The sequence below is a fragment of the Xenopus laevis genome, chromosome 3L (assembly GCF_017654675.1).
Source record: "Xenopus laevis strain J_2021 chromosome 3L, Xenopus_laevis_v10.1, whole genome shotgun sequence".
NCBI classification, from domain to species: Eukaryota; Metazoa; Chordata; class Amphibia; order Anura; family Pipidae; genus Xenopus; species Xenopus laevis.
In genome coordinates this window covers 128,362,140-128,385,249 of record NC_054375.1, presented here as the reverse complement: position 1 = coordinate 128,385,249, position 23,110 = coordinate 128,362,140, and the positions used below count along the sequence as shown (strand labels likewise).

The 23,110-nt window shown below is 39.1% G+C and overlaps 1 protein-coding gene across 8 annotated transcripts in view; it reads right to left on the bottom strand.

Annotated features, from left to right (window-relative positions):
- Nucleotides 1-832: 832 nt before the first annotated feature.
- tet3.L (tet methylcytosine dioxygenase 3 L homeolog) overlaps nucleotides 833-23,110 on the bottom strand; it is a 79,269-nt gene continuing 56,991 nt past the window's right edge. For all 8 annotated transcript variants that reach the window (XM_018253379.2, XM_018253381.2, XM_018253378.2 and 5 more), the window contains 8 exons: nucleotides 13,662-13,752; nucleotides 12,796-12,889; nucleotides 9,056-9,264; nucleotides 8,364-8,514; nucleotides 7,842-7,931; nucleotides 7,499-7,636; nucleotides 5,627-5,963; nucleotides 833-4,869 (listed from right to left, as the gene is read on the bottom strand). In XM_018253379.2, coding sequence (XP_018108868.1) covers nucleotides 3,164-4,869; nucleotides 5,627-5,963; nucleotides 7,499-7,636; nucleotides 7,842-7,931; nucleotides 8,364-8,514; nucleotides 9,056-9,264; nucleotides 12,796-12,889; nucleotides 13,662-13,752 — 2,816 coding nt within the window. In that variant the 3' untranslated portion in view covers nucleotides 833-3,163. The remainder of the gene's footprint in view (nucleotides 4,870-5,626; nucleotides 5,964-7,498; nucleotides 7,637-7,841; nucleotides 7,932-8,363; nucleotides 8,515-9,055; nucleotides 9,265-12,795; nucleotides 12,890-13,661; nucleotides 13,753-23,110) is intronic.

The window sequence follows — 23,110 nt, the reverse complement described above, 5'->3', positions numbered from 1 at the left end:
AAATCCATTTCTCAAAAGAGCAAACAGATTTTTTTATATTCAATTTTGAAATCTGACATGGGGCTAGACATTTTGTCAATTTCCCAGCTGCCCCTGGTCATGTGCCTGCACTTTAGGAGAGAAATGCTTTCTGGCAGGCTGCTGTTTTTCCTTCTCAATGTAACTGAATGTGTCTCAGTGGGACATGGGTTTTTACTATTGAGTGTTGTTCTTAGATCTACCAGGCTGCTGTTATTTTATGTTAGGGAGCTGTTAACTGGTTACATTCCCATTGTTCTTTTGTTTGGCTGCTGGGGGGAAAAGGGGAGGGGGTGATATCACTCCAACTTGCAGTACAGCAGTAAAGAGTGATTGAAGTTTATCACAAGTTTATCACAACATAAGATAACAGCAGCCTGGTAGATCTAAGAACAACACTCAATAGTAAAAACCCATGTCCCACTGAGACACATTCAGTTACATTGAGAAGGAAAAACAGCAGCCTGCCAGAAAGCATTTCTCTCCTAAAGTGCAGGCACATGACCAGGGGCAGCTGGGAAATTGATAATATGTCTAGCCCCATATCAGATTTCAAAATTGAATATAAAAAAAATCTGTTTGCTCTTTTGAGAAATGGATTTCAGTGCAGAATTCTGCCGGAGCAGCACTATTAACTGATTCATTTTGAAAAAAAAAAAAAATGCTTTCCCATGACAGTATCCCTTTAAGCAGTTGTGGATAATTTAGGTCAGTTCCAGAAAGGTGCAGTTCCAAGCTACAAATTACATCAAATTTCAGACCCCCAATAAAAATGCATTGAATAAAACTCTTTTACATTTAGTATCCAGTTCAAGGTTTGGACCTGTAGTTTTTTTTTTTCCAAATGGTACAGCACACTACATTAAAACAGGAATGCTTTCTAATAATCGAGTGGCTTCTCCCAAAATACAGGACTCTTTATAAAAAAGAACATTACTCATGATATAACCACCCTCATACATATTTTCAAACCCTTGCATTGAATGATATACCTTGTTCTCTGGCAAACATGCTACATGGGCAAGAGTCTGGAAGAACTGAACTGTGCTACACAAGGGCATGGATTCAATCTGTAGGATAATCAATTATTTATGTCAAAAACAGCAGAATATGACATTGCCAGTCTGAATACTGAGGTTCGACTACATCAAGAAGGGTCATGGCTCTTTAGAAATAATCACATAAAACTCCTGCTCTAATAATTATAATAGCCCAAATTTTGAGTAATACTTTGGACAGTAGAGTTAATGACTATGGTGACTTGATCTTTAACTCGCACTGTCTACTGTAGAAGTATCTCTGTATCATTCAACAATGTGGTACAGTCTGTTCATGGTGTGATTTAAGCTTCATTCTTCTATGATACGAACTCTTGCTCCTGCCAATATGAGAGCAACTTTTTTCCCTATTTTACAAAAACTAAGAAATGCCAAAAAAATATTATAAATGCAGATATAGTAACTGGTAGGACGGACACACTGTGTTAAATATTCTACCGCTATATACATTCTCCCATTATCTATTCCAATTGTTTGCAGCAGGATAAAAAAGTGCTTTAAAATAAAATTATAAAACAGAAAAATAAGCTATTTACAAACTGACTGTTTCAAATATTTGGACCGCGTGGAATCCGTTCCCGTGCGTCTCGTTTAAAATCTATAAGGAAACTGAAGTGTAAAATTACTAGACACAAAACTGCCTCTTTTTTTACCTAGAGATTTACATTCTGTGAAATTAACCCCTCTGCAGCTGGAGTGGTTAACAGTGCTGATGTGAAATACTTTTCTTCTTAAAGTCTATTTAAGTTCACCCTTATACCCTACTCCTACTGAGGCACAACCTGACACTCTTTTTGTGAATGCTGATAAAATTACTTTAAAAAATCTAAATATTTTGCCCATGGACTTAAAAAATACCTTTTTTTTTTATTTAGTTTCTTGTTTTCTTTCTTAAATATCCTGTGTTGTAATCCTACATACAGCACCACTGTTTTGCCATAATGGTTATGACCCAAAAAGTATTACCCCCTCCCCCACACCAATGCCCTATACACTCACCCCAAAAGATGGGGGTAGGGTGACTAAGTGGACTCAAAATCACAATCACTACTAACAAAGTTTAAAGAAAGTCGCATTTGGAGGAAAATCTAGGATATTTGGTCTGTGTGGCATTTCCGTTGATAAATATTACAAAGAATGCCCAAATTCTGCCAGCACCATATAAACCAATAATCAAATTCCCAACAGCAATGGTAGATATTCACAGTTCTCATTGGATGGGCGATACAGTAACCCTTTTTTTCCTTGTCATTCCATTTTAAAACTTTTTTTTTTTAATCTGCTGCACCAAAACACGGGCTAAAAATACAGATGCTAGCGGTGGCATAAACTGTGGACTCAGGATTTCATTTACTTTGATCTCAAAAAACACGAATCTGATATTATACCTATTATAAAACAAGAGTATTACAACAAATAAATTAGAAATCTTCTTAAAATCACAGAAATTATTGCTTTAAATCAGGGTATCTGTACGCTACCACGTCGTTTCCAGAAAACATCTGTATTCTTGCAGTTGTGGGTAGCAGATTTTGCAACCATTTAAAAAAATTCTTAAAAAGTGGTCAAAACAGACTTTTGCAATTATTATTATTACATGATCATTTCAAAAGGGATACTGTATCTAGCCTGCTGCCAGGTGATATTTTTGCAAAGTTTCCAGAATTACATTTGAGGTTTATTTTTGGTGATCAATCATGATTCTTGTTTAGCTTAAAATGAAAAAAAGCTAGAAATTCTGCACCATTATTTTAAAACATCGAATAAATAAATGTTCAAATGTTAAAAATCTGAGTGTGGGGAGCTTGTGTCATAAAGGGATGCTGCGATTTCTTTTCTCGGCTTTCTTCCCGTCATCTGGTGTAAAACATGTTTAAAAAAAAAAAAACGCAGAAATATAAATCTTTTTAAGATTAATGAAAAAGAAAAAAAAGATACAGTAAAAGTTCTCTTGCTGAGAGGTCCTGGGAGGTGTGCACGGGATTTCCGGGCAGCACACAAGTGAAAAGCACCATAAAGTAGCACCATGTATTACAGTGCTGTGGATTAGCTGAGGTACAATTGCCACAAGAGTAGCTATTTTAATCTCATATGAAGCGACTGTATGGTCCCGTAACCTTGGTATAGGCATAAGAGAATGCAGTGGTAGTAGAATCTGTTAAACTAGTAGCTGCCTGTCGGGTTGGGATAAAGTCTTTCTTCTCAACTGGTGGGGTTTCTGTAGTGGCAGCACCACCCCACTTCCTCTTTTTACCCAAACTTTTTACTTCCTGTTTGATGCCTAGCTTGGCAGCCTCTTCCTCCTTTACTCGTGCCCTTTCTGCCAACTGCTTCATTTTGGCCTCCCAAAGTGCCAGTCCATGGTTAGGTTGGTTTAAGTTCTTGTGTTGGTAGAATACAAGAGAGATTCGAGTTGGATGACATCTGTTGGGTTTTTTCAGAGGAGTGGTAGCATGAAGCTCTCTCCTTGCACATTCAATTAAGATAGAGCCATGTCCTGGGGCTACAGCCACACCTCCGATATTCCCATCCAGAAAGTTGTGCTCACTATCAGACCAGATCTCCTCTTCATCCTCCTCCTCTTTTACACTCTTTGATTGGCCATCATCCATATTATCATCTAGACTATAGGGATCCCAGTGGTTCTGGCTGGAGTCAGTCTTCAAAGAGTTTACTGCTGGATTAGGAAAAGACATCCAGTTCTTGTCCTGTAGCTCAGCACAGGGGGTGACGCTACTTCTGTCATTGGGTGTGGTGCTGCATCTGCCACTGGCAGCAACTGAATTCCAGAGCTTTTCTTGGAATGGCATAGGCTCCTTCACTCCCTGATTAAGACTGGCCTGTCTACCAGTCCAGTTCTTATCCTGTACAGTGGATGGCATGACGGCTGGACTATCACTTAGCTTGCATGAGCTCCATACTTTTCCTGAACACTGTGAGTCAAGTGAATCACGTTGTCCCACTGGAACATCAATTCCATAGGGAGTCCACTGCTTCTCCTTCAGACCAGGGACATTTGAGTGAACACCAAAATAATCTCTCTTTTCTAGACCATTTTTATCACTGGGCAAAAACATACTGCAAGGACCTTCTTTATTAGTCCTTCCTGATGATGGTAGAGCACCATTAGCTTTGTACGACAGATCATTGGTCTGTAAGGAGTGATTTACTCCTGGGCTCTGCGAATGGACACTATTTGATCTCTGGAAAGGATCTACAAGAGGATCACAAACTGGCTCCTTTTTAATGACTTTGTTATAACAGGGAACATTAGAAAATGGAGTGGTTTCCATTGGTGCAGGAGTAGTCCGGTGGGGAACCCCAACTGATTTTTGACTGTTGGAATTCTGGAGGCTGTAGTGGTGTGGTACCTCACTTGATCTCCTGTAATTCTGCTCCGGTAACTCACTCCCATAACTTTGATTCATTCCATCTGCCAATGACTGAAGCTCTGGCTTTTTCTCAAAAGAATTATTCATCCATCCACTGTTTCTTGCATCACCTGTACCATAATTCATGAACTGGTTGGGGACCACAGGATTGTTAGGAAAGCTATAAAATCCAAAGGGAGGAAGAGCAAATTTTGAATGAAAGCCATTCACGGAAGGCAGGTTAGGTTGTGCATAGAAAGAATGATAAGAGTAAACACTGTTCATGCTGTAAGGGTCAGACGGCCTGCAGCTGCCCAACACTGAGTAGCTCTCCACAACTCCATTTCCATTGTACTTAAAGGTATTGTAGTGATTGGAAGGCTCCACTTTTACACAAGGCTTTGTCTGCTGCTGAGGAACACCTGCAGAACAATATTACACACATATTAGTATAAAAAAAAGCATAATAGGCAAGTGTACAATCAAAAACAAAATAAACAAAACTATATATATATCAACAAAATATAGTACGGAAGGATATGCTGCATAGACTCCACTTTTAATCAAACAATTCTATTTTGTTTTTAATTATTCCCTTTTTTCCTGTAATAATAAAACCATAATTTGTACTTGAACCCAAGATATAATTAATCCTTATTAGAGGCAAAAACAATTCTATTAGGTTTAATTAATACTTAAATCATTTTTTAGTAGACAAACTACAGAGAACCAAATTACTGAAAGACCCCTTATCCGGAAAACCCCAGGTCCCAAGCATTCTGGATAACAGGTCTCATACCTGTATCATTGAGCACACCCCTGTAGGGATTCTGTACATTCAAGGGAGGAAATTATATTGTGAATATGAAGACAATTTAAAGGAAATTATATTGTGAATATGAAGACAATTTAAAGGAAATTATATTGTGAATATGAAGACAATTTAAAGGAAATTATATTGTGAATATGAAGACAATTTAAATAGGTAATTCCTATGTAAGCTACTTTTTTTTTTTTTTATTAAACTTGACTGTACCCTGAATATGTTATTAAGATAAATGTGTTTTATTCTACATTTCCTTATGGTGCAGATGCACAATAAGTTGTGATATATTTATTTAAACAAATCCACTCTATTAATTACAACTTTTTTGCTTATGAGACAGTCAAGCTGTGCACCTGGGTTTTGCTGGCATGTCTTTGTGTCTGATGGCTCCTGCTTGGTTTTATCTGGAGAGACCAGTTTCTCCTTTTGGAGTTTCTTCTTTTCGGCTGCGGCTTTCTTGGCATCTAGCTGTCGCTGCCTGCAAGACTTTGCTGGTTCTGAAAGCTTGCGCACCTCCCGGGGAAAAGAGCTCAACACCTGGATTCCTCCTTTCCTTATTTTTTCAAGTTGACGCTCCTCGCTCCCAAATTCATCAGTCGTGGAAACCTTGTAGAGTGGAAGTACATGGAGCTGCTCATCCTCTGCAATCTTGCCAATCATACGGTTATCCTCCTTAGTCAGAGTGCAGACCTTGGGATTAACAATACAGAACACAGATAAGGTGCCAGCTTTGTTAAAGACAAACTCAACAGGAGTTCATGTTAAAGTCACCCATATATAATAAAAGACACTTAAGTTTGCCCAGTAGCAGTAAGCCATAGCAACCAAACAAGATGTATTCTTCCAAACAGGTAACCAGTACATGCCATCTGGGTTTTGCGCCTGTACAAACTCACCCCCATAGGTAATAAAAGAACACTCTAAGTTCTAATAATACCTAGACTGGAAGCTCATGTGGCAGGATAGCACTGAAAAGTAAAACTAAGCTCAATTGGTGACTATGAACACTTGTGAGTACAACCACGCATAATATAATGGAATCTGTTTGATAATGCGTTTAGGTGCACTCAAACTTGGGTTTGCCAGAGGATATCCAGGACCTAACCTGATTAGAAACCATTTGTTCTCTGTTCTCAGAACCAATCACATTTTAAAGAACAGACAAGTCATCAATACCAAGACCCATTTTAGTCTAGGGACTAGTCTTTTCTTATTTCCAATATCTGTACTAAACAGCAGGTGTCACTGTTCTAAGAAATGTTTAAGATTCAATGTAGGACTTCGTAACTCTTCTTTACATTAGAAATTTAAGGTAAAAACTCTTTGCTGTAAAATTTACTAATAGGAATGAACTTATGTACCAAATTTGTTTATGTACAAATATTTATAAACATAGGATCTGCATTTTAAAGGCCACCGCTAAATCTCTCCTCAGTGCATCACAACTATATTTTCCCAAAATGTGCACAGGCCCGGATTTGTGGAAAGGCCACCTAGGCCCGGGCCTAGGGCGGCAGGATTTTAGGGGGGCGGCATGCTGCCCAACCACACATTGATTCAAAAACACTGGGGATGCACTGGAGATACAATCGTTTTTTAAATTTCCAGTGCACCAATCCCCATTGCTCCAGTCCAGATGATGAAAATTTGCACTAATAAAGGGGAGGGGAGAGGGGCGACAAACGGCAGCAGGCTTAGGGGCGCACACTATGTAAATCCGGCCCTGAATGTGCATCGAACATTCTCATGTTCCCACACATTCCCCCCCACCTCTCCAGACATCTTACAGCCCTAATATTAGAATATGACCATCTGATATTTTTTATTTAGAGGGGGGTTCATTAAAGGTTGTGAAACAAGGCTCTCAGAAAATTATGTACAGGTATGGGACCTGTTATCCAAAATGCTCGGACCTGGGTTTTTCCAGATAAGGGATCTTTCCGTAATTTGGATCTTCATACCTTAAGTCTACTAGAAAATCAATTAAACACCAAATAAACTCCACAGGCTGGTTTTGCCTCCAATAAAGATTAATTATATCTTATTTTGGATCAAGTACAAGGTACGGTTTTATTATTACAGAGAAACCGGAAATCATTTTTTAAAATTTGGATAAAATGGAGTCTATGGGAGAGCCATTCCGTTATTTGGAGCTTTCTGGATAATGGGTTTCTGGATAATGGATCCCATACCTGTACAAGCATAATTAAAGGTAAACAACTTACCACAGTGCAGCCATTATATAGATTGTGCTGGTCTTTGTGAGCATGGGCACAGAAATCCATGCATGCAGTCACCCCAGAGAATGGACGTCCCTCCTCGAGACCTAGCCGACAGTCTATTGCAACGTCCTCATTATTAGCCTTAAAGTAAAAAAAGAATGCAAAATAGGGTAAAAAAGTAATATTATCAAGGCATAATCCTTATTTGATACAAGTGATTTCATTTAGAAACACTTGGCAATCATCTGGTGCTGTGCTGTGTTAATTGGTATAAGACCCACCTCGTCGAGAGAATGATAAAACGATATGGAATAGCAATGATATCCACATGAACTTAGTAGGTTACCTGATTTTGATAAGCCTGAGGAGCAAGCATCTTGTATACTGGAGCAACCTTTGTAGCTAGATCCTGAAAGCTGTCCTTCAGGAATTCTTCCTATAAAAGACACAAATACAGTTAACAATGTCACAAATTGAAAATTGAAATTCTTTACATTGAGCAGCGACTCCCCAGGACCCTTTGGCCAGCAGCTCATAGCTGAATTATCTTTGAGGGCCGCCATAACTTTTGAAACGTATTCACCAGCATATATTACAGTTGCTCATTAGAAGACCTTGTTATTATAAGGTTATTTTTTTTATGTATTTCCAGAACCTAAATCTTTATGTAGTAATGTCATAAAAGTCTTAAGTTTGCCCACATCTAGTTACCCATAGTAACCTGATATTACTGTGGTTTTGGGTAATCAAATGTTGCTACCCAGTAAATGCTACAGTCTGATTGGTTACTGCTTTGTGTTGCTCACATGGTTACAAGTCAAAACAAACAGAAACATTACAGGGGAAATAAATTGATAGTTTATACTACCTCCTTGGGATTGTCTCCAATGAGTCGGAACTTCCTGGGGGTCTTACTACGAGCATATTTGCAACCATTAAAGTACATGCTCCATGAGCACCCAAAGGAGAAAGAGGCACCACAGGTATTTGGGTCCTTGCCTTGGCATGCACAGGTTCGGCTGAAAAAGAGGCATCAGGATATGCGTAAATTATTTTGGAATGGGGATGTTATGATGATGAAGGATGTAGTGCTTGCAACAGGCTAGTTAGTATTCAACATTATTTATCTTACAGCTTGTGTTGTAATACTATAATAATATGAATTATTATATCAAACAGTCTCCAAGTGTCCCTCTACTGGACTGTTTACTACATTACAGCCTGTTTAAAGGTAGACAGAGATACCCTTACTCCCCAAAAAAGGGATTACATACTATTAAACATTGTAATCACTATGTTTTTTTATAACCTGTGGCGCTTCAAGCTAGTCTTCTATAGCTCACAGCTGTAGTTGTACTTCAGCAAAGGCTAGATGACTAAATATGCCACGTTTGTTTGCTTCAAGTAACTTTTTTTTACGGCAGCTGGAAGTGCCCAAGGGACTACCCTAGAACCCTTGCTCACATATTCCAGCACTTTGCCACCATCACAATATCCACTACATAAGCATCATGTGAAGCTCAAGCATTGCCAAGGTGCACGGAAAGTTCCACTACTTACTCATCATTCAGGCCACATCTCCGTGATGTTGGATTTCCATACTTGGTGATCGTCCCACTGATGTCATCGTACAGAGAATCTCCCAGAGCGCGAGGAATTCCCTCCCATGCCATAATTAAGATGATGATGACTGCATTTTCACAATGGTGGCCTGCCCGTTGCCGGACCAGGCACATCAATTTCTCATCCTCACTCTGCCGGCGAATAACCTAACAAATAAAGACAATTTCCTTTCAGTGGTTGTACAGGCTTCATTCCAAAGAGAGCTCTGAATTCATCAAGGAGAATAAGAGACCACTTTAATGAGAAAACAAAGCCCCCTTTTTGACGAGCTCATTCAGTTGGGGTTATGCAGAAAAGGCAAAAACAGTATCTGAACTTCCAGATATACATAGAGAATGGTATATGTATATCGACACTGTACGAAAAATCCACACATGGCCCGAAAATCGTTTTGTACTATTATATCGTTGTGTCTATGACCAGCTTAATGCAACCCCCTCCCTCACTTCGTTCTATTGTAAAGTGATGAATTCTGGGACTTTAAGTCCCTCTGCTTTCCTTAGTGGGTGATGTACATATTTTTTGAAGGCAGAGGGACTTCAAGTCCCAAAATACATCACTTCACAATGGAACAAGATAAGGGAGGGGTTGCATTACAGTGAGACTCTAGGGGGGTGGAAGAACTGGTAAAGTAGTGTATGTCAGGTATGTCTGTGTAAAAATAAAACACTTTTCATTTATCTCTGGAAGTTCACAGTGTTTACACTACACACGCCTGATTAAGTTGGTGTCGAAATGGGGTCAGAATTTTCCCTTTAAGGGGAAAATGTAATAATAGTCATAATTAGAAAACAATTTGCAAAAACAAGAATATAAATTTGCATTTAGCAATGTAATATTCTTCATTAGACGGCAACTGCATTGCAAATTTTTTTATAAGTCATGCTTGTAGGGGATGTAATCTTTTGGAGCAAATATAACTTTCAGTAAGAAGTTTTATTACATAAACTGCGCACAAAATTCCTAATATTTTTTCCACTGCTGAAGTGGTCGCTAAAAACTTTCCGGGTTCACAAAAGCTATATTAAATTTGCGCAAAGAAATTTTTTTTGCATAAATTATTACTACTGGTCCAACTCCACACCAACTCGTTCCTAAACACCTGGAATGTTGAAGTTTTCCTATCCCTGTTTTATATTTTTCATTTTAAAGTAAGTGTTGACTTAGTTATAATGGAATGTATTCTACATAGAAAAGCAACTAAACTGTGAACCTAAATGGACAAAGTTGGGAGTAGAATGCAATATTTTGCTTTTCTGCCTTTAAGGTTAACAACGAGGACAACAATTCAGCAGTGAATTGAACCGGTCAACGTTTTTCTCAGTAAATATATTTCTAATGAGGCTATTGGCATGAAATGTACACCAGATGTCGGTAAACCCAATACAAAGAAATCAAAACATATAAGTCCATAAATTAAGTTATGTGTAATAAAGTGGAATAACACAGGTAATAAGTATTGAACACATGAAGAAAAGGAGATGCAAAAAGGCATGGAAAGCCAAGGAACCTGCTGAAATCTGTCAGTATTTAGAAACCAATCCTCCCCCTATCAGTGCAAATTCATTTCAGCTGGTTTAGTCCTAGTTGATGGCCTATAAAAAGGTTTCTTATTACCAAGGTATCACACAAAAAGCATCTAATGATGGGTAAAAGCAAAGAGCTCTCTCAAGATCTCTATGGAGAAAATCTATGGAAAGAACTGAAGATCAGAGTTCATAGAAGAGGCCCCAGAACCTTCAAGATTTGAAGAATGTGGAAGAATTGGCCAAAATCAGACCTAAGCAATGCATGCAACTAGTTTCTCCATACAAGAGGCGTCTTGAAGCGGTCATTACCAACACAAGCTTTTCTACCAAGTATTAAATACATTTGAGTAAGTGTGTGCAATACTTATTCCCTTTGTCGTTCCACTTTATTCCACATAACTTAAAATGTATAGATATATTTGTTTTGCTTTCTTTTGATGTGTGGATTACTTGGGTTGATACCGACATCTGGTGTAAATTTCATGTCAATAGCCACATTAGAAATATATTTACTGAGAAAACTGTTGGCATGTTCAATACTTATTTTACCTGCTGTTTGTATATTTTGGGGACTTTGCCCATGTAGATAGACATGCATTTTATTGTTGTAAGTACTTTTAAACAAGCATTACCATTTTGGCTGTTTCACAGAAGACGTACAGTAGTGGTACAATGCTGCATAGTTTTATTTAATCCTTTAAGTGCATGAGCTCACAAGGAAGAGAACAGTATCTATTTTTAGAGACATTTACAAATAGAACATTAAGGCTCATTCACTGGCTGGCCTAGATACACACATAGTAGTAATACAAAAGACAGTGTAAAGAGATGTTGGTTTCCTGTAGTCACTGAAAGAAAAGACGTGAATGAAATAACATGGTGTCCCTGGCTCACCTCTACCCTGCCTTTCTGAAACCATTTCCTCTGCTATAGGCAAGCAATGTATATGCTTTGCAGAGTGCAGGCAAGCACAAATGTTGTAATTAGAGCAGGCATGTCCGAAGTGCGGCACGGGGGCCAATTTCAAATTTACACCGACCCTCAACCTCCATCATGAAAATAATAATGAGGCCCCCCCCAGCACAATGCGATCAGGAATCCCATAACAGTAATATTTGGGCACATTAGTGAAATGATCTGCCACTTGGTCTATACTGCTGCCTGTGTGCTGAAGGTGTTAGTAATAGACACGTACTGACATGTAGTGACGCGCTGTTTTCGCATACTTCCTTAGGGCTGAAGGTGTCAATAGACGTTCTAACAAGCCAGTACAGTAAACTATAGAAGTATGGCGTCAATACGTTCCAGTACGTGTCTATTACTAACACCTTCAGCACACAGGCAGCAGTATAGACCAAGTGGCAGATCATTTCACTAATGTGCCCAAATATTACTGCTACGATTACTCGATTCCTGTAATTTAATGTTAATGGTTCAAAGAATGTCGGGCTGAATGGTCAGCTCTCACACATTTTCACCTCACCAAATTTGGCCCTCGTTGCAAAAAGTTTGGGCACCCCTGAATTAGAGTAAATGTTCATGGACAGGACTAATGGGAGGCAAATACGACACTATCACATCATCAATATATTTATTAGTAATGATTCCTCAAAAACATTTTTTTATTCTGCTTTGACTATGTTAAGCACTGCCGGGCAGCCAGAAACTGGTGAAGGTTCTGATACTTCACAATGTAGTATGTATTATTTCTTGTCTCGGAGTGCCTGGACTTCCTCTGGTGCAATGCCTGCGAGCTGTGTGGAGGTGCCTCAGACAGGGGAATTCTACAAACAGGGCTATTCATAGCCGCTCAGTGCAAGAGGGGGTATCCTATCCCTTGACATTCAAGTTTTAAAAGTTCAGACTTTCTCCAGGTAAAATTGTGAGATATGTAGTAATACCACTTATAACTGTCAATTCAAAGGAAAATAAATGAAATTTAATTGCTTATTATTAAATGTGATAATAAATATTATTATTATTAATTATAAATCGTTAACAGTTTTTAGGCAAGAGCTAGAATATTTTTTCCATGAGTAAAGATTGAAACAAATATTTTCTGTATAACCTGAAAATAACATACTGCAAGTGGTCGAGTCTCAGAAAACGCTACTAATTATCGCCAATAATTTAACTGTAACAACTTACCCATTTCGCAATAGGACAGCCCCTTGAGCTCTTTCCTTCCTTTCCTGTATAGATCACCTTTTCAATGCGAATTGCCTCCCCTTTCTCTCCAAACCTTGAACGTCAGAAAATAAGGTTCATTTAGTCAGGAAAAGTTGAAAGCTTTGATATTATTGCTAATTGCACACATCACCCTGAAATGAGTTGCCAGTTGCCCCAAGAGGAAACTTCAAGCGATTTTGGGAGACTGAAGCGTTACATGGGTATTTACCATTCGTAATTCACATTACTGCCTATGGGAAAGCTTTTACAGGAGTATAGTCACCCACAGTAGTAGAGATTTATCGATGGCGATTAATCACCTGGTGTGCCATTGCCCTAAAGCTGTCAGCCAATCATACAGGCTTGTGTAGTAAAGCTCACTATGCAACAGTCTGAATGTAGCTGCTGATTTGGCTCTTCCAGACCAAGATGTTGGCTTATTGGACTATATATATATATATATATATATATATATATATATATATATATATATATATATATATATATATATATATATAGGTAAAATTACACATCTGGCTGATACTCCAGATCTAAAAATCCATTTGGTGGGTGTTGAATCAGCCAATCCATATGGTCCTCCCTTAATGGGTCTGCATTGTTCTGATCATTGGACCATGGGTCCAACAATCACTTTATCCTATTTTGGACTAATATTTGGAGGCTAAATTGAGCAATGATAGCTCTTTCCATGCATTGCTATCTTAACATGGCCTAATTGCCCTATTTCATTACCCAAAACAAGCAATTTGCAAAAAAAAAAAAACATCTAGTGTTGAGTAGGCAAACGTAATTGCAGCATGGATACTATAAAGCATTCAACTCACCGCTCTTCCATTAGCTCTCTGATAGAAGCCACTGTTGGTCCAGAACCCAGATGTGTATAGTACGGGCCTTCATCCTTTTCATTAATTTGTTCTGCAAAAACACACAAAAAACAGAAATGAAAATGATTGATCTGTATTGAATGACCTCCTGCTTAACAGCCATAATAACTCCGCATAGACGAGCCCACAGTCTGGTGAAATGCTATCCTATGCGGATTATCTAGGTCCTCCATTTTCCCTTAAACATCAGGGATATAGTTTCACCAAATGATTGTGCAACACATTTAAATGTTGCAAAACACAAACAGATTCATTCAGTGAGGAACATGCACACAGAAAATGATGTCTTAAAAAACAACAACAGATAAATTAGTATAACAGCATGTTGCAATATTTAGGGGAGTGCCTGGGTGTGTATGGGCTTGTGTATTTGGATAGTACTATGATCCGTCAGGCTGTTTATGTTTTAGAAAAAGTGGACGAGATAAGTTAATGCTAAAGGAACAGTGACACTGAAAGACACCGGGCTTCTATCATAATACAGTCTTGCTCATTCCAACATCTGTGGTCCCTTTGACTTATTGAATAACACTAGATATTGCGGTTTAGGGATCTCGGGTTGTTGAATACAGTTTTACCCTCTGTAAACGGTTTAGTTTTGCTGCCACGTGTTTGGGCTGTCATAATCATGGCTAAATTTGCACTGTGAGCCACTGCCTTCGAACATAAAATGATCAGTTATACTTAGGGTTGCCACCTTTTGCTAAATTATATAACTGGCTGGTGGGGGGGGTGGGTACAAAGGGGCGGGGGTGATGTCAAAGGGGCAGGGCTATGATGTAAAAGGAAGCAGCGATTTCCAAACAGGACAAAAGCTAAGTTTACAGGGGATTGCGGGTGGGCAGGTAAATTTGTAATCACAGCCTTGGCAGGTGTTTTACCGGCTAGGCCGGTAAAATACTGGCCGGGTGGCAACCGTAGTTATGATGGAAGAAGGCTTATAGTGTGACAAAAGGGACATAACCAAGATTACAAGGGTTTTGACTGGGTAGGTTGGGGGTGGGCCAAAATTATCACTAGACCTTTTACCAATGTCAAACCTCCAAAAAAAAAAAAATGCCACTGCCAATGTACTGCAGTTAAGAAAGAGTAGTTTTTAGTATGTTTTAGTTGAGTATGTTTTCGTATGTTGTAGTATTGTGAATCCTTAAACTGGTCTTCATTTTATAGTTTTTAAATTATTTCCCTTATTCTTCTGACTTTTTCAGGTGGGGGTCACTGACCTCGGCAGCTCTGTGAGGCTTCAGTTTTATGGTTTCTTTTTATTATTGATCTTTCTATTCATTGCAAATTGTCTCGACACATTACTCTCTACATTATATTAAAATTGTATTCAAAGATGGACAACCCTTTTGGTGGGCAAGAACATGGTTTAAAAAGGATAAACTACAAATGTGTCTATATTTTAAGGTTATCTTGGCTGTTACCCTAATCCTGGGCTCAGGGTCAGACTGATCTGACTAGTGGTCCTTAGCCCAAGTCAGTTGCCACCAGCCCAGTCTTATTTCTATAGTAGGCGAATATTACACCTACAATATTTAGCACGGTCTTATTGTTGGTGGGGTCAAATCCAACTCTGTGTGTTAGATTACAGATTAAGATTTTGGAATTGAGAAGAATGTCCTGTGTGCTGCAATAGATTATTTTTCGCCACACATTAATCTATATAAAAAGTAGAAATTGTTTAAATAAGCTCTCGTGAGCAGGGTCCTGCCCCTAGTGTCCATTCCATTGTCCTATCCATTAGTAACTGTGAATCGTTTTTGCTATAAATGTTTTTTTTCTGTATATATAAAGGGTTTGGTCTTGTATTTGTATCCCTTTACTTTGTCAAGCGCTAGGAAGGGGGGGGATGATGGCGCTATATAAATAATAATAAGATGACTCAAATCTTAGGCATTTGGAAGATGAAATAAAGCGGACAGCTTGCATACTGACTGGGCCTGTACAATATCAGCCAGTCGCAGTAAAGTCTGGGATATATCCCTGGTTTTGTTTTGTACAGGGGTCAAGGGTAGAAATATGTCTCTTTAGCACTGTTTGGCAAGTTATACAATTTATGCCAGAGGATCGTTTATATAACAAACGACAACAGCTGGCCAAGAAGGGTTCGCGGTTAAGGGTAGTAGAGATATGGTTATAAGTGCAGGGTTAGCTTATATTTTTATGGAAATTGGTTTACTATGAGCAATTGTGAGCATTTTATCACTCTCCTACGAAATTATAAAATGCCCAGAAATATACCATGTGCCACAGCCTTAAAACCAATTTGACAATTGCTTCAGTGACATTATAGCCCCCTGAATTAAAGGCACAGCAGAGGTAAAGTGTTTATGTGCCTTTATTAGCTGCTGTCAGCTTCCTCTCATCCATGGGCAGGAACCCTGATACTACAGAAAACTCATTAGCCATACTCCATGTGTCCAGCAGCGTTGCGGCATAGGCATTTTATTGCATGCAACCAGCCTTGAGTTTTAAACTCTAATCACATTAAATGTGTAATTGCCTTCCATTGAGTCAGCTGCTGTTATGGCTGCCTTATTGATCTATTCTCCAGCAGAATGCTGTTCTCTCTGTGGCATTTTGTTCTGCTTTTTGTGCCTAATTCAATATCACCAGGGAAAAACAGAGCATACATCTCATACAGACACAGGTTGCACAATAACTTGCTAAAATTCCCAAGAAAATGAAATGTCATCCTATCCTTTTACAAAATAAGGCTACTGAGTAACTGCTGCGTTATGAAATATTTATAAAGCAATACTGTATCTGACAGCACTGTACCACTGTATCGCATGCATGTTTACTGCACTCTAGGATCTTCTCCAACAGAGACCATACTTTGAAGCTATTTTTAATGATCTAAAAAGGAAAAGAAGTAATATCCACCCATGATAACAATGGTCTGGGATTCAAAGTAAAATGAACTTTTAGAAAAAAAAAAGAGCACAGCTGTATTTACACCAAACGCCCACATCATTCAGCAAGCGTGTTGGATCACAGTTTTAATGCCAACCAAAAAATGTATATAGTAAAATAGAACGTGTCCACCTTCATTTATGGTCAGTCATACAATATCTGTCCATTAAGCCTGTAGGCTTATCACTTACATACCCTTAAGCGGTCTTTAGATGTGCAGATATATATCCTTATGTCCGAGGAATCTCCCAACCTACCACTAACCATTCAGATTAAATAAAATAGTAAAAATCCGACGATGTTCTGGCCATTAATCCAAAGACAGCAATCATACGAAAGTCCGACAAATAGTATTGACAGTCTCCCATTGATGTCGTCAGAGATCTTATCGTTAGTCAACAGAAATCTTCTAACCTGTCAGATCGACCAAACGACCGATCGTCATGGCACAAAAAGTCAGGACAATCCACACACGGTCAGAAAATCATACGAAACGAAGATTCCTGCTACTTTGTGTCTATGGCCAGCTTTATCCATTAAACCCTACATATGGGATTGTGCTTTGGCCTATCTTACAGTGGGTTTATTTTTTTTTAGATCATATACTGTGCCCATCATGTCCTGGGGCTCAAGTGTTGTCCCTTGCAACCCATTGCTTTGCCTCTTGTTGCTGAGATGAGAGATTGCGCATGAATAAACACATATTTAGATAAATAAAACTCCCTGGGAAAATAAACCTAAAATAAATAATCCTTACATGTGAATCAAGTATATGTGCATTTGCCAGGCCTGGGCTAACAATCTGAAAATTCTGGCAAATGCCAGAGAGAGGCTGCTTTAAGATGCCATGGGAGGCCATAGCTCTGTGTACTTGAAATGTCTTTTAAATCTCAGTTTGGACTTGCCCAAGCCTGGGCTAAAATGTGCTAGTTGTTGATGCTTATATGCATTTTTCCTTAAAGTACCCGCTCATTTGCAGCAAATAATGAAAGCCATATTACTCTGCAGCACTCGCGCCCTATAAACCCGTCAATGAACATATCAGAGCAAAGAAAAACTGCTTGCTCACTGGAACAGCTTCTGTTTATAAGAAACTGCCATTTAATAAACATTATTTTCATCCAATATCCCTATGCCTCCTGCTCCTCCTCCAAAAAATAGCTTATTTAAACTCTAACGTGCATATTGTGCCACAGACAGAACTATACGTTCTGTCTTTGAACTACATCTCCCACTAATCTGCATTGTTTTCAGCAGTGATGGGGACATGGTTTCTGAGGATCACAGGCAGCCTTAGGACATTAACATCGGAGTCTAGTTAAATATGTGGATCTTTATCTCTGCGGGAGTTAAATTAAGAAGTATTTTTGATAATATAATTTAATCTTTATATGTATTTTTTTTAATCTAGATATGCCAGCTAATTTTGGGCGTTTCAGTACAATATGGACCCCACACTGATGTGTACAAGATACTTTGCGCATTATTATGCAACCCCCACTCCTTATTCCTACAGGAATGCCCTACACATAGCACATGGCTTTCCTGCAGCATTCCAGAGAAGAGATCCAATCGTAGACTGCTTTACACGCTGTTACACTCTGCCTGCAGTCATTTATAGCAACGCAAGCCGAAGTTCAAGGGTAAAGCATGCACGGACAGAGGTTTTTCTACATGCATTCGAGGAATAGCTACAGTAAATGTCCAGGAATTCCTATAATTTGGTGAAGCGTCTCAAGTACAGTGCTTAGGAAGAACTACAATGGGTGCCGTTATATATATCTCCAACTGCAGCACTAAAAAATATTCCTTTCAAAAATGAACACGTAGGGGATGGATCATACACCTAGGAATTATGTATTACTGAAAGGAATTAGAGAACAGTGGTATGTTGCAAAGATCAGAGGAATTTAGATTTTAATCTTTATGGAGCAGGGTCCTTCTTCCTCATCTCAAACCTTTTCTTGAGTGTAATTGTATAATGTTATTTGAAAGGGGTGCACAAAAACATAAAATATATATATACATAATCCAAACGTAAAGAATTATTTACCTTTTTAAAGAAGTCAGCATTCTTTTTTACTCTTTGCATTATGTACCAGACTACTTAGCCCAGCCCATAAGCCAGACAAAGCAGGTGGCATATTCCCAGCTAAGCTCATGATCAAATGTCTGGCACTCTTGTGTGCCGAGTCCCATAGGGGGCTATTACCCATATACTGGTCGACTTTCTGGCAGTAATTAATCCCTATGGACAAGGCGCTCATTTGACACTAGCATCAGCGTATTATCACTGCATCAGCTTCAATTTCCCAGTGGATAAATCATTGAGAAGTCGCTATTTCAGACTTTAAAATACTGGCAGCTATCATCCAGCTGGTTTTAGTTGCATGAATAGACTATATATTAGTTCTAATTATGAAAACATCTACAATTATTTACTCATGTCTGTCCCTACATTAAACCTTCACAGTAAAAAAGTGTCCCATACAAAGCTTAAACCTCACTTTAGTTTATTATCACAGAATGGCCAAGGTAATGTTATCCATAAGATGGAATTATAATTATAATACCACAATGCAATGAATTTTGTTTGTCCTTAGAATTAACATCCTACACAGATATATAGATGCTGAATATGATCTGTGACTCTAAAGCACTAAAGTAGTGGGCAGTCAGTCTGAAGGTAAGGGGCACTGCATGTGTGTCATTAAGGCATTTTTGTAGCCCAGTCTGCCTAAATCTCCAGAGAATTATTGGTATAATATCCTCATCTGGGTACCATCTGCTCCACAACCATGTGGCAAAGTAGATAAGCAGTCCAGGGCATACAGAATGTTGGCAGAACTGTTATTACATGCACTAAAGCTGGCCATACATGTAAAGACCCATAGGTTGCCAACTGAGTGACTCTTTGCCAATGTGATCAAGAAAATTCAGATCAACTGCCAAGATGCTTCCATAAGTACAGAAGAACGGACTCCACTGCAAAAGTCTTAATCACTGCTCTTTACACTTAAGATACAACTGATTGTAGGACTGTGAATGGGGGAGGCTTCTGGAAGTGTATACACAATTAATAAACTCATGACATGGACTTACAGCAGAGTTCTGTCTGGCCCTTATAAACATATACTTCAATGAATGCAATACACAGCTGCAGTTGTTCAGCCCGTGGGAGTCAGCAACTTCTGCCTACAGAAATACCTCCTGCATGCGGATTAAAGGTGGCCATACACGGGCCGATAAAAGCTGCCGACAGACCGTGTCGGCAGCTTATTGGCCCGTGTATGGGGCCCCCCGACGGGCTTCACCGATCGAGATCTGGCCAAAAGTCTGCCAGATCTCGATCGGATGGGACAGAAAATCCCGTCGGATCGCGGCCGCATCTATTCATTGATGCGGTCCCGCGATCCGACCGCCCGTTAAGGCATCGTTAGGATCCGATCGTTGGGCCCTAGGGCCCACGATCGGATCAGCCCGATATTGCCCACCTCAAGGTGGGCATATCGGAGGGAGATCCGCTCGTTTGGCGACATTGCCAAACGAGCGGATCTGTCAGTGTATGGGCACCTTAAGGCACTCATCTGACCAGAATGACTGTTCTTTCCAATCACCCGTGACCTGATTGTGAGAGTTCAATTGTTCAGGCTACCATTCGTTTCACTTTGTACTGTACAAACATATATGGATGAAACGACAATAAACTTACTCTTAAATCTACTTGACAAGAGAAATTCTAGCCACTGATAGGACAATTAACAGTCAACAGCTGTGTGGGTCCTTGCAGTTGACTTGTAGCCCAAATATTAATCATGGCTTTCTGTCTTGACCAGCCATCTACTTCAATCGTGCAAGAGGCAACCCAATTCATTTGAAAGTCAGTACATCTACAGACCATTAAATATGTCAGGTGTGTTTGGACTGTCTTAGAACTTGGCTGACCAATTCTTACCTTGTGTTGGTAGCATTATATTTTAAATTGCTTCACAGTAGCGACAAAATGCCATTGCAATGGAGTAAGGGACACAATCACCTCTAGGTCACTTGTTTATCCACCTCTAAATTATTATTATTAACATGTATTTATTTAGCGCCAACATATTGGGTAGCACTGTGCATAGTCTCATTCCATTTGCATGGGGTAGGCAACACAGCATCGGATACCATAAAACAACCAAACTATAGAAACCCTGCTCCTATGTTAACATGTAACTTTTTCACTCAAACCCATTGAAAGGGGTCTTAATATTGCAGTGCGAAAGGAAATATGAACGTTTTGCTATTCTGACATCAAACCATGAATCTGGACTGGATGCCAGAGAGGCGAATAATTTAGTGCTTGGGATCAAAGAGCAACCCCTGCTGAACCTTGAGTTACCCAAGCAAAGCATTACACGGCACACACCCTATATTACTCCTGCTGACAAACCCTTATCAGTTGCTGATAGATGCTATAAACCCTTAAATCAGCTGTAATCTACAACACACTTGCTGGGGGAGAGGCACAGTGTCCTGTTAAGTCAGCTTCTGGATGAACGACATCAATCACTGTAATCTAATGCAGGAACCAAAATGTCTGGAAATGAAATTTAGGGAAAAGGCAAACTTTGGGTATTCGATTGCCTGACAGTGGCAAACCAAATACAGTCTTACAGCTGTCTTGCTAATATTGGCCAATATTCACAACAGAAACCTCACTATGTGCATAAGAAAACATTGATATAACTTAAAACAATATGCTGTTTCACATATACAGCAACATCAGTGGCCCTGGAGCAGTCAATTAGCCATTTGGTTTCAGAGGACTGAAAAACCAATACATGGGAATAGGCGACAGTCGCCAGTAAACAAAAACTAAAAGTGGATTCCCTTTAGTAACTGTTTTGACAAAAAAACTGATGCATAGGGTTACAACTATATAAAACCTATTATAGTTCCAGTGAACTAAATCTATACTAATAAATAAAACATCATGTGATCCAATCCTTGACTCGGGAGCCAAAAAACAGATCAACTTAATGTGCCCCTCTGCTTTGGCAAAGAATTATACTGAGTTACCATCTGGGCTACAGTCTGAGCACATCTTCCTTTAGGCTTTCAATTCCACTTTCATTTAGTCTGTGTTGAAGAAAAACAATGTATTGGAATTATCTGCATACAAAACACATTCTCACACCAGAGATTCTCACACTTGGAAATTAAAGAGGATCCACAGCACTAGCAGTAACTTATAGTTGCCAAAATGCACTCTCCTTTAAAACAGGGCCAACAAAGAACATGTGTACTGAATGACCTTCTACCCATTACCAACTTTTACAGACCTGACGAGCACCATCATTGTGGCTGAGAATATAGGATGCTATTATGTGGTGTGGATGCTTTGCTGGGCTTTACCATAATAAGCAAAGGCCTAAAACACAAGCCACACACAAATGTAGCTGGGTGCCGAACCCACTTATTATTAGCCACAGAGCATGACTAAGAAATAGGGATGCACCGAATTCAGGATTCAATTCAGGATTCAGTTCGGGATTCGGCCTTTTTCAGCAGGATTCGGCCAAATCCTTCTGCCCGGCCGAACCGAATCCGGGGAGGAAAATCGCATGACTTTTTGTCACAAAACAAGGAACTAAAATATGCTTTTCCCTTCTCAACCCTAATTTGCATATGCAAATTAGGATTCCCTTCGGTATTTGGTCGAATCTTTCCCAAATGATTCGGGGGTTCGGCCAAATCCAAAATAGTGAATTCGGTGCATCCCTACTCAGAAACAATGTTTTAGTGTGATAAACCTGTTTGCAGATATGAGAAAACAATTAACAATATTCATGTAGCCCTTTCCATACACCCTCCATATGCATGCACACAATTTGTACAAGTCCATAAGAAGGCTGAGAAACAAAAAGTTAGAGTGACATCAGAAAGGGGTTATACATGACTAACCATAGTACAAAATGGGAAGACACATATCTCATGACGGCACAAAATGGATGCAGTTCTGCCCACTGATGTCAGAAAGTGAAACGTCAAGAAAAAAAAAAGTCAGACACAACTAATCTGACATTCAGGCCTTCTAAAAAGTTTAAATTAAGTATCCCTCAAACCTGGCCTGACAATTTGTAATGACTCCAATCTCGGAGTTATAAGTTAGACCAGACTTCTATCCAAATTGTCAGAAATATTTCCAATATTATTAATGAATTAGGCCATATTTGCATTATGTCATAAATCTGACTCAGCTGCCTAAGGATAATATATTGTCTCTAAATTAGGAGACAAATGAAAATGCAATAAAAGCATTATTTTGGTGCTACTGGTCCAACAACCTCCCCCCTCGCGCTAAATATGTGGCAGTCCAAATTATGCACAGATCAAAACATTATCAACTAGACAAACGGAAATACATCTTCTCTGTTCCTGTTCTTATTCCAGCCACAGACAATCCAATTTTCAACTGCACCATGTGT